At 43.8% G+C, this 12299-nt stretch overlaps 1 protein-coding gene across 20 annotated transcripts in view; it reads right to left on the bottom strand.

Moving 5' to 3' along the window:
* Window positions 1–12299, bottom strand: part of MAGI1 (membrane associated guanylate kinase, WW and PDZ domain containing 1) — a 622562-nt gene that overhangs the window by 223163 nt on the left and 387100 nt on the right. Inside the window, exon 1 of one of the 20 annotated variants that reach the window (XM_060308865.1) lies at window positions 9290–9423. The exons of the other annotated variants lie outside the window; for them this stretch is intronic. Coding sequence (XP_060164848.1) covers window positions 9290–9416 — 127 coding nt within the window. The 5' untranslated portion in view covers window positions 9417–9423. Of the gene's footprint in view, window positions 1–9289; window positions 9424–12299 lie in introns of those variants that run through there. 20 annotated transcript variants of the gene reach the window in all.

Here is a 12299-nt window from a genome sequence, read left to right as displayed (position 1 = left end):
AACCACTTTAGAATGGACACTCACCAGAATAAAGATGACAAGCAACTCCCTATATACAAAAGTGCATTAAAACAATGAATTACTATGCTCTTGAATGGAAACCAAATCACACTGTTCAATCTGAACAACGCAGATGAAAGCCTCACCATTCTATTGGTGAGATGGGCAGTTCAAGTTCTACCTCTACACAGTTTAAACATACGTGAAAAAAGAGGGCTGAGCAAGAATACAATCTCAGAGTCCTCTTGCAATATTATGCTCTATAGTTTTAGGAATTAGAAGAGCAGAGAGGGTAACATCTTTTCTATCTTCCATTAGAATAAAGTTCCATGAGGGTAATCATTATACACCTGATACCTAGCAGAGTGCCTGGCATATACAATGTACTCAATAAATTTTATTTTTTCAATAAATTTTTGATGAATGATATTTGAGGTGGAGTAAGTTTGCTTTGTCCAATCATTTGACTATTCTGTAAATAAGAAATAAACATTTATACACCTAATTTGGGACTTCATGGTAGACCTGGTAGGCACACAAAAATGCCTGAGACATGGAAACTCTCCTTGAATTTCTGATCTAGATAGGGAAATGAGAAATGATTACTTGAGAGAAGAACCATGTAGGCAAAAAGGATTTCCACTATATTATATAAGGGTTCAAAGCAGGGATAGGTCAGTGTGGACAGCTTGTAGTCTGCAGAGAAGGCTTCCTGAAGGGCACAGACATGAAGCCAAACCTTGACTGGTCAAGAAAGATCAAAAATGGCAGAGAAGGGACGCATCTCCAGAATAGGACATTAGATGGGGCAGCAGGATGAGATGCTTCTGGACTTTTATGTATTAACAAGATACTTTGAAAACAGGTCCAAACTTGCCATTTTGAACACCCACTTATACCATACTCAGGCTCATTTATCTTGCATTTTGCTGGACATTTCCACTGAGAGCTCCCTTATGACCTTCCGGTCTGCCTGGTCACTCTTCCCAGGACCCTGCATGCCATCTTGGACTCCTCCCTTTTTCTGTATCTCCCATTCCATTACTCACTAAGTTCCCTCTCCTGAATATCTCTTGGGCCTCCCCTCCTCCTTTGCCTTAACTTTTCACTTTGGCCATAGCTTCCCTGTTGGCCCCCACTGCATTAATTTCATCCCCTAAATCAAGCGTTGACAAACTTTTTCTGGAAAGGGCCAGACAGTAAATAGTTCAGGCTTTGGAGGCCACACAGTCTCTGATTCAACTACTATCAGTACCACTGTAGCACAAAAGTAGCCATAAACAATACATAAGCGTAGGACTGTGTTCCAGTAAGACGTCTTTAGCAAAAACAGGCAGTGGCCTGAGGATCACAGTTTGACAACCCTGTCTTAGATGTCTGCCAGAGTGGTTTTCAAAAGATACAAGTAAGACCATGTTATGCCCCATCCTAAACTCTTCTAAGACTGCCACTGCCCTCAGGATAAGTTCCAGGCTCCTTGGCAGGACATACAAGGGCCTCTGTGTCTCTCCCCTCCCGGGTCCCTCACAATTCTTATGACTGCGCATTCAACAATCAATGACTTGATGCTTCCCAGAACCCCTAGCCTCTCACGCCATGATTTGTCTCCCCATTAGTGTTTAATTAGCTGCTTGAACAATGCTGAATATGTTACATCCTCTTGCAGAGAGCTAAGTCCTCAAGCAATTAGTTTGTCCTACCAAGTATGACCTGCATCACCATTGTACAAACCTTCAGAGAGCACGGAAAATTTCTACGTCTTCCAGAAGCTGGATGGAGCTTCTGAGACCGGAAGACACGTGAGCTTGTAGTAAAAGGCTATAAAAAGTCTTTGACCTATCAAAGTGGCAAAACTCTAAAAGACGGTATTAAGTTTTGGCATAGATGAAGGGAAATAAATACTCTTATACACATTGATGGGAACATAAATCATACAATTCTTTTGGTAGAGTAATCTGGAAGTATTTTCGAATCCTAAAATGCACACACTCTTAAACTCAGTGATGCCACCTTCAGCTTAACCTAAGTTAAGATTCACAGTTGGGCACCCAGGTATATGTGCAAGGATGCTCCTTTTCAGCACTGTTTCTAGCATTCCACACCTGGGAATGATGACGGAAATCATGGTATAGTGATGTTCTCCATGAATTCCACACACCAGGCTCACTGTGTTCCTGACAGCCCACTTCCATGGCTAATAAATCTCTCAAACTCAGTTAAGTCCAAAATGAAACTCCAGATGTTAAACCAAGAGATGACACAGCCCCAGCTCTGCCCATCCAGCAAACAGCAGCTCCATCCTTTAAGGTGTTCAGTTGAAAAAGAAACAAAAACAAAAACAAAAACCTGTTGTTCTTTCTCACACCCCTCATCTTAACCCATCAGGCAATTGTTTGGGGAACACTTTCAAAATACATCCAGCCACTTCTTACACCACCCTTATTACTACTACTACTCTGTTCTAACCACCACCATCTTGCACCAGGATTTCCATAACAGCTTCCTACCTGTGCTCTCTGCTTCCGCCCATCCATATATACTTAACACATGACCTAAAGTGAGACTTTTCCAATGTTAATTGAGGCATGTCATTATCCCAATCAAGACCTTGCAATGACTATCATTTCACTCTGAGTAAAGTAATTAAAATGGTCTAAAATGCTTGGCATGACCTGTCTGCTCTCCCTTACACTCTGACCTCTCCTTCCACACTTCTAGCAACTATTCTCTCTATTCCAGCCACTCTTCCCACAACGCAGGTATCACTTCTGCCATAGGGCCTTTGCTCAGGGCTTTGTACTTCCGCCACGGGGCATCTGTACCTCACCCAGATACACACAAGGCTCCTTCCTTCATTCATTCAAATTTCTACTTAAATGCTACTTTCCCAGTGAGGTCTACCCTGACAACCCTGTTTAAAATTGCAACATGCCCCATCTCCATGGTCTTGACCACCTTACTCTACTCTGCCGCCCTCCATACCACCTTCTAATATACAAAATAATTTACTCACTTGAGTACATCTACTGTTTATTGTCTGTCTCCCTGACTAGAACATAAACCCCACGAGGGATCTTTATCTCTTTTGGTCAATAATATCCCAAGCACCTGGAACAGCTCCTAGCACATAAAGGTTGCTAAATAAATATTTGCTGAATGAGTATCTTACAGGTTTTGTGAGAACAAAATGAACCAGCCCTAGCAAAGAGTCATCTAATAAATGTAGGTTCCAATTATGAGAAAGAATGAACTAAGCATACATGTACTAATGTGGAAAGTTGGCCATCTGTAATGGCAATAAGAAAAACCAAGCTACTAGTGTACAAAGATAGTTATTACAGCATTGTTAGTAATACTGGAAAAAATAGAAACAATGTTAAATCTCTCCATCTAAGTAACAGTTAAATAGATTACGTCAACCCTCAAGCCCAGGCTTTGGTTACCAGGTCGTTGTTACCAAGAATTAGGTAGGAATATTTGTTTTATCATATTAATGTGTCAATTTCAGGTAGGGGAAAAAAGTTGTTATTGATTGAACAGAATGTAGAGTGTGATACCATTTACTTTGAAAGAAAAAAGAGAAAAAAAGTTGTGTGCGTATATACTAATGTAAAAAGGGAGAGAAACCAAATTTATGTATATATATAAATTTTTATATTTAAAAATATATTTTAAAAATCTGTTATTTTTGAGGAGTAAGGCTGAGGAGAGAATGAGGCTCGCGTGTAATTTTATACTGCACTGTTTCACTGTGCAAGCAAGCCTCAGTTTTACCAACCACAGTAATTTTTAGGCACAAACTTCTCACAGCTGAAAGATTTCATTTTAACTAATCATTTCACCCTTATTCCCTACTCCCTGATCTTATTAGGACTAAATTAACACAGATTCTAATACAAGCTCTAGGAGGGCAGGGGGCTTTTGTCTGTTTTGGTCACTGAGCTATCCCTAATACCTAAAAAGTGCCTGGCACATAGTAGGCAGTCAAATGTTTATAAAGTAAGTTAGTTCTAATATGAGACCACCTCCAGGTAAAAATACAAGTAATGAATGAAAGGGTTTAAAAAAGAAATAGCAAAGTCCTCCATAAACTAGAGTATTAAGCCTCAGAATAAGGAGCTAAACGTTTTAGCCTTTTTGCTTCCCTTTCAGGTCTCTACTACAATCGTTAAGTGTTTTTAAAGCAACTCTCTTTGGCATTGCTCCAAATTAGTTAGAAAATTATGACACTTTCTGTCTCATAGGCAAGTTACTTAATATGGTTGTTGTCAAATTTGTAGATTCCCACTGATCTAAACTTTATTGCGGCAAAGAAGTATACCCAGTGCGATAATTCAGAACCCAGGTCAACTATAGTGGGACAGGTCGCGGGAAAAGGAGATTCTCTAATCAGGAGAACAGCCCAGCATTTAAGATCAATTAAACAGTGAGTAGAAATCTAAATGCTTTTTAAATTTCCAACAGCACTACAGGAAAAACTAGCTGGTTTGTGGGAAAGAATGTATGTTATTAAAAATGAGGGAAAATGGTGTTTCCTTTTTTTATTTTTAAAATGATTTTTCATGGAGTTGTGCTTTTTGCTCTGTTTTGCTAAGAGTAGCTCCACTCCAGGAAATAACTCAAACTTCTTAACAATGACTGGTCTAAGTTCTCAATGCATCCACTCATTCATCCACTATTCGTTGAACATATATTACGAGCTAAGTGTTGGGCTTAGAACTGGGATATAGAAAGAGAAATAGTGAAAACCCCCAGGGACAAAACTGCTAAGCCTCACAAAACAGAGTTACATGCACTATGCTTTTTTGCTGCCCTTGCAGGTTAGATAACCACAAATGTCAACACGTTCAAAATTTTTTCATTCAAGAACCTTCAGCTTAGTAATTCATTTTTGTGTTTTTTGTTTGTTTGTTTGTTTTTTTGCAGTACACGGGCCTCTCACTGTTGTGGCCTCTCCCGCTGCGGAGCACAGGCTCCAGACGTGCAGGTTCAGCGGCCATGGCTCACGGGCCCAGCCGCTCCGCGGCATGTGGGATCTTCCCGGACCGGGGCACGAACCCGTGTCCCCTGCATCAGCAGGCGGACTCTCAACCACTGCGCCACCAGGGAAGCCCTAGTAATTCATTTTTAAGACCTCCTCTTTACTCTCATGCTTACAATCTTCTCAAACATCTTAGTAAAAATTAGGTAATATTTTCCCCATTCTGTTTTTAAATCTGACAGCCTATCGAAACTTTAAGGGATACCAACCTCATTAGAAGAAGAAATAAAAATCAGCAACAGCAGCTCTTGAACTGTTATCAGATAAAAACAAAAACAGGTATCTAGATAGCCTTCAGTCATCAACTCAATAGACTACTGGGGAGTGAATGGGTTTAGTGCCATTTTTATCAAATCAGTGAAAACGGCGTATCACAGTCTTTCAGAGGCACTGTTTGGACATAATTCTCCTGGCTGTGGGCATCCTAAATTGATCATGTAGTTGTGCTAGAGGCTCCCAGGGGCAGAAACTTGCATCAAGACCCGGTAAGCCAGCAAGATCTTTGCACTTAGTGTTTATAATACCCCCAAAGCCGAAAAGTCACCCAGAGCCAACCGGCTGTCAGACACAGCCATCAGCAGAATGACTGAATTAATGGCTGGCATTGCTGGTTTTTCTTCCCACCAGACTTCTCAAAAATGCTCTGACAGTTTTTCTGGTGCCAGAGGGTGTCAGTATGACTGCAAGGGATGTGCTTACATTCAAATATTTGGGGTCTGACTATCAACATAAAAACATTTTCAGAAAGAAGAAGAAGCAAACATGCTGAGAAAATGGTGATCACCATTTTCTAACTGGATTTTGCCATGAAAATACACCCATGTATTGGGTGTATTGATGGGGGGTGGATCTTGTGATTTTCTAGTACTATCATCTCTATGTTTACATTTCCCTTTAGAAATCCTTTTACCTTTAGTTATAGGTGTCTCCCAAATTCTCTTCCCTACAGCAACCCTAATAAGCCAGCACCATGGATCTGTATACTTATTGGGATTATTAAATCAGCAATCTCTACTGATATCACATCACCTGCTTTATGTGACACAGCATAGGGACAAACAGAAATTACAATTTAATTTTTCAGTCACTGGTATCACTTAATCAAGGTGATTGGCTCCTTTGTGAATATGGGAGTCTCATTCTCTCTCTCCTCTACCCACATCCATATGCTAAGAGAGAATGGAAAATAAGGGGGAGAGAGGGAGTGCCTCATCAGAAGCCTCTGCTACATGTGCCTTAGTAATACCAGCTACTGTCATGGCTTCTGTGGTACCTTTAATGCACGGGCATAGTTTGTCTTCTTATACTTAAGAATGTCAAGGAGCTACAGCTGTTGATCACAAAGACAGTCCTAGGTATCAGAAAAATACACCGGGTTGAGTGAGGTGGTCCTTTCTGTTAATGAAACTATTACCTGAAAGTTTTCAGAGAACCTGGGTTCCATGGTTGGTAGCTCCAGGAAACACACCATGGGCCACATCACAAACTGCTTCTTCTGACCTCAGTTAACTTAAAAGGCAGTGGGGCTCTGGTCTCCCCCAGGGAGGTCGCATGATAAACACAACTGCCCATGTTTTTGCTCAGCACAGACCAGCAAGCAGGTAAGACTCAAGTTTAAAGGTAATAATAGACCCATTCAGGAGCTATAATTAAGTGAAAAGAACAACAAGCTGATCCCACATCTCTTTATTACAAGCACAACAAATCCAAATACCAAAACCCAAACATTTTTTTTTACTGCTGCCACAGAAATACAGCCTAAGAAAGAAACTACATAGGGATGCAAATGAGTAACCTTCAGTATTTAATTTGGTGGGGTCCGGGTAGGGGGGTTCAGGGTTAGGGAACTTTTCCCTCTGGCCCATCCCCTTTTCCCAAAATAGAAGAGGAAAGATACTGGGAGGGTAGAGCAGACTGCTTCTGTTTGCTCAGTTGAGAAATGGAGGAATCAAGTCTCTGTTGATACCATTCATCTGCTAAAGCTTTCAACATCACTAAAATTCATTGGCAAGTGATGAGCTGCATCTTGTTGACAAGTTCCAGTGCAAGTTAAATCACAAAAAAACCTAAGAGCATATCCAATCAATACTTGAGGGCTTCCAAAGTTATCAAAAAACACCAGTTTTTAGAAGGTAATAGCCTTACAGGTGATAAAAGGCAAGTTTTTCTCAACTAAGAAATGCATCTATTTTCCCAGAACCAGAAAGACAATATGTTATTCTTGGGTTGCTAAGTGCATATACATGGGGTTCATGTGCATTGTATACACACCCTCAGTCAAATACTTTTAATATTAAAAAGTCATAATGACCTCATGCAAAAGCTTCCAGTTTTATTGGAGCCCCCAACAAATATGCCCGAACCTTTTGAAAGCACTGAATTCAAGAGGAGTGTAAAACAAACAAACACAACAGGCAACAACGAAAACCACCAAGGCTTTTCTGGTCAGCACACACTCATGAGTACTCTCCTAAATGATTCTCAATTGACAAAGTGAGAGCATGGTAAACCCTAGGAAAGAGAAAAGGACACTACATACCTCCTAATCCTTATAAGTATGCTCACATGCCCTCAAATAATTTGGCTCAGAAACAAATCCATTCTCTTTGTGTTTGAGGCAAAGTCTGTGCTCCAACACCACGGACATGACAGCTTCCTTGCATACTCCACTGCTGCCTGGTACTCAGTTCAGACAGACTGAGGACTTGGGAAGGGGAAGGGCCAGCCTTCATGCCTCTTTAAACACCCGCCTCCCCCTCGCCAAGCCTTCCTGGCTTGGCCCATTCACTTACAAGAACCAGAAATGAGAGAAGAGCCTTTCGGCTCCCAAGCACTCAGCAAGCCAGAGACTCTAGATCCTGCTTTCTATTTTCTGGTTGCCCACAGACATGCATACCTTATCTAGATGAGACAGGGCTCTGATACACACATGTTAATTTCCAGGAAACTTAAAAAGCCTTCTGCACGTACTCTCTTTCTTTTAAAAATGGGGAAAACGGGAGGAGGGTATGGCAGCTCATTCCCCCCTTCATTTCCCCGGGAGCTTGTAAAGCCCTTCAAAGTGCAAAGGCATTTGCCCACCGCGCCGGGGAGAAGTAGCTCAGCCTCTCCCCGGCCTTCCCCAGCCTGGGCGCCGGAACAATGCAGCAACATACATCTCCCAACACCTGCTGGAGCCTATTAATATGCACGGGGATGTATTGATTTTTCCCCCCATCCCTTCCCCTGCCCTCCACACTGAGCAGGCTTTCATCTCCTCCTCTACCATCCATCGGGAACTCATTTCGGCGGCCCCCTCCCCCTCCCACCGCCGGTCCCCATTCAGCCGAGCCCCTCGCTCGAAAGCCCAGGCTGACGAGCACACTTTGGAATGCACTTCATTAAAATTTAGCTGCCCGATTCCAACCTGCAATGCGGAGGAGGCAATACAAAGCGCGCGCCACACTTCCTCCAGCATCTCCTTCAAAAGCCCCATTGTTCGCCAGGCATCTGCTCCAGAGCCCGGCCTCTCCCTACCCACTGACCCCTGATTTTTTTTCTTCCCCCGCCCTCCCGCGCCCGCCCTGCCCGGCCAAACGGGCCTGCCCGGTGAATTAGAACGCAGCCGCAGCCATCTGGCCCTCCCAAGCTGGCCCGGTTTCTCCCCGCCCCTCCTCTCTGGTCCACACACCACACATGGCATCTTCACCTCCATGGATGTTCCCACAACCCAAGCGCAAACCTCGGGCGGCGGGGCGCCTCTGCCGCCTCCTGCCTGTGCCCAGGCTTCCTCCAGGGGCGGATCGTCCGAATCCAGAGGTGGGCAGGCGCCTGCGGGGGCGGCGAGGGGGCGATCTTGGACCACTTGTACTCGCCTGCAAATCCCAGCCCAATCGCCAAGATTAATCCTTCCCTTTGTGAGCCTGAAAGAGCCTCCCACCACTCCTGTCCTCGGCTCTGCTGCGGCTGTAAGAGAGGCGGGGGGGGGGATCCGAACCCCTTTCTAGGCGAGCTGGGGGCACCTCGGCCTCCTGACCACGGAGAGGTTTTGCGAGGGAAGAAGGCGCTGGCGGCAGGAGCAGGTGACTGTGCGAGAAGGGAGAGGAGATGCCCAAGCTTGCGCCTTTTATATTACTGGCGACATTTCTAACACATGACAACAATTTCCATCTGTATTTAAGCCGGGAGTGTGAAAAAAGAGCATTACATCACAGAGCCCGGGTTCCTAGAGGCTGCCGGATATCTAGGCCAGGGGGATTAGGGCCCCACCTGCGGAGCGGCGGGAGCCCAGCGAGGCGGGCACTGCCTCTCCCGCCAGGCATGCCAGGTCCCCATCGCCCGCGAGGTCCTGGGGGAGCCCCTGGCCAAGGAAAGGCGGGAAATGAGGCTGCTCCATTTGCAAGACGCAGGAGGCTGGGTGGACGGGTCGGGGAAGCCGGAGCGGGGGGGGGGGGGGGGGGGGGGGGGCGTGATTCTCTTGGTAGGGATGCAACCCTGACTTCCCAAGAGGGAGGGGCAGCAGGCTTCCAAGCGCCTTCAGGTAGGACCCACTGTTGCCCTTCTGCCTCTTCGTCAACTCTGGAGGAAATTTCAAAGATAAGAACTCTGATGTCTGAAATAATAGTTTTCCTTGAGTTAAAGGTGGATGGAGAATAGCATATTAATTTGTGAAATCTACTTCAAGGAATAGCCACGTCAAGAATTCAAGGTGGAAACTGGTTGAGAATCAAGCTGTTTCTTTAAGGCTTATCTCTGTGCCATTCAAATCCACTCTTTAAAACAATGTGTAAGAGCCTAGTGGTATCATCTCCACTCTGTTTCTGATGACGCATCCCTCCCCTATAGCCCCCACCCTCCCTAGCAAGAAAACTTTATTGAAAGTCCTCTGGCTCTAAAGACACACATTTCTTCTCTATTGTCAAATGGCCAGTCCTTAGAAATGTCAGCCACTCGTTGTAAGGCAGAGAACCCTGCAGACCGGCAAAGGAAGGAGGCGTCTGCTGCCTGCCTTTCCCCAACCCAGGTGTGACAGAGCCACGAGCAACCATCCTCGGAGAATTCCTGACTCAGTTCGGACAGGAGGAGATAACGGGGCAGGAGGAATGTTCTGAGGGGACGAATGACAAGAAAATAAGAAAAGTGAGGGAGGAAGCAAGGGACATGTCTCTTCCTGGCGGGAAGAGAGGACAAGGGCAATGAGGAACCTAGATTCAACGTAGAGGACCAGATTTCATGTGACGGTAAAGTGCAATGAGGGAGGAAAAGGTGAGAGGGCAGCAGAGCCATCCAGATCACAAGGTAACATATATCTTTCCCTTGAATGCAGTATCGGCTGGGTTTTGCAGCAGATGAAAAAACAAAATGTGTTCCTTCGATATTTGCTACTCAGTAAGCAGTCACTGTGTGCACGTCTGTCTTGCTGTCTGTTTCCTGCACAAACTAGGATGTGGAGGGATGGCATTTCTAAAGCTCCTCATCCTCTGGTCACTTAGGATGGTCAAAAGACTCAACTCTGGAGTCAGACTCACTGGGTTCTAGTCCCGTCTCTCCACTTTCCTGCTCTGGGCATGGAGGTAACTTACTTGCTAGGTCTGCACCTGTTGCTCCATGTGTAAAAAGGTACCAAAACTACCTACTTGTGAGGATAATATATACAAGTGCCTGACACAGTTCACCACACATAAAAGGTGCTTCTAAATGTCACCTATCGTTGTTATTATGATGTTATCTCTATACAAAGAGTACTCACAAAATGAAAGCCCCCATCTTCTACTTCTGAGGACACGTGCAAACTGGAACAGCTCCCAGGGCTTAGCAACATGCACACACCAGCACCCTGGATGTCACTCGGCAGTCAGAAACAGTGACTGAGACACCTTGGAAGAAAAGCATTTTCGTTTGCTTCATTCTTGTCTCACATCTAGTTTTAGGAAGATGGAAAGGCCTTGAGAGCTGAATGCAAAGTATTAGCTTACATTTTTGGTTTGCGAGAAACAATAAAAACTTAAGGGGTTGGTTTCTTTATCAACCATGTACATAATACATGTGAACATTTACATCATTTCCCCTCTCGATCATCATCAAAAAAGAAGAAAGAAAAAGGAAAGCTGATTCCACATAAAACTCTCAAAAGCCTTTGGCTACAACCTAATGCTGAAAAATGGAATTTGTGTGTTATTAGTTTTCCACAAGAAAATGATTGTGCAGAACAAATTAAATTGCTCTTTTGCTAGGAATCTGCTTAGAGACTGCACAGATGGGAACAAAAATATAAAAGCCATTCTCTTTATGAAAGAAAGAAGGGAACTTTTATTCAATAAGTATTCAAGGATGTAGCTTTCCAATCTTCAATAAGGGGAGAAAAATAGCCCTAATTTGGTTTGGAAATACGCCTAACAATAACAACTTATTTTCAACTAGAGCTCCAGAGACCAGGTTTCTCTATGTATAAGTGAGGCACAATGAAAAGATTCCATGAAAATCTACTTGGTTTTTAATCAGTGTAGATACTTGATCTCAAAAACTGAGACTCTCTGAGCTTGTGTGGTCTCCAGCCTAAGCCAGGAGAGATGCTTAATTGCATTTCTTCTGAATTTTCTTTTGTCACACACAAAAAATGAAAATCAATAAGCTCCTGGGCTAGCCTTCCTTCCTGGGTATCTGACTTCTAAACCTTAAGGTCGAGCTATGCAGGGTCTTGAGGGCACAGTTTAGAGTGGCAGCAAAATGTAGACACTTCCTTACAACACTATTTAACAAACAACTGAAAGAAAAGGGCCAAGAATTTCCTTGACTGACTGTTCAAAGCAATTACAGAAATGACTAGGAATCAGACCAATTAAATGTTGTGGAAAAGTGACCACTTGGGAGGCAACAGAATGTAGTAGTTTTCAGAGTGGCATTTGGCGCCACCCTAGCTGCGTTCAAAACCCACCCCGCTGGCTCTCTCTTGACGTGAATCATTGGCTAAGAGACTCCACCTTGCTACACCTTGTAAAATGGGAATAAAGAGTTCCTGCCTCGTAGGATTGTTATGAAGACTAAGCGAGTAAATACTGGACAACGTACTTACATGAGTGCCTGGCACAGAGGAAAGTACTCAGTAAGTGTTAGTTATTACTATCACATCAATCATTTCTAACATTTAGGTGTGGATTTCCTCTAAAGGCTTGCTCTGCATACGTATTCCCTTCAATATGTATTAGCACATACCAAGTACAGAGCACTGTTGGGTGTAAAAGGAAGTATAATACATCTATAGGGTTGAAAAAAAAGACTT

Source organism: Globicephala melas, chromosome 11 (assembly GCF_963455315.2).
Source record: "Globicephala melas chromosome 11, mGloMel1.2, whole genome shotgun sequence".
Taxonomy (NCBI): Eukaryota; Metazoa; Chordata; class Mammalia; order Artiodactyla; family Delphinidae; genus Globicephala; species Globicephala melas.
This window is presented reverse-complemented; position numbering and strand designations above follow the sequence as displayed.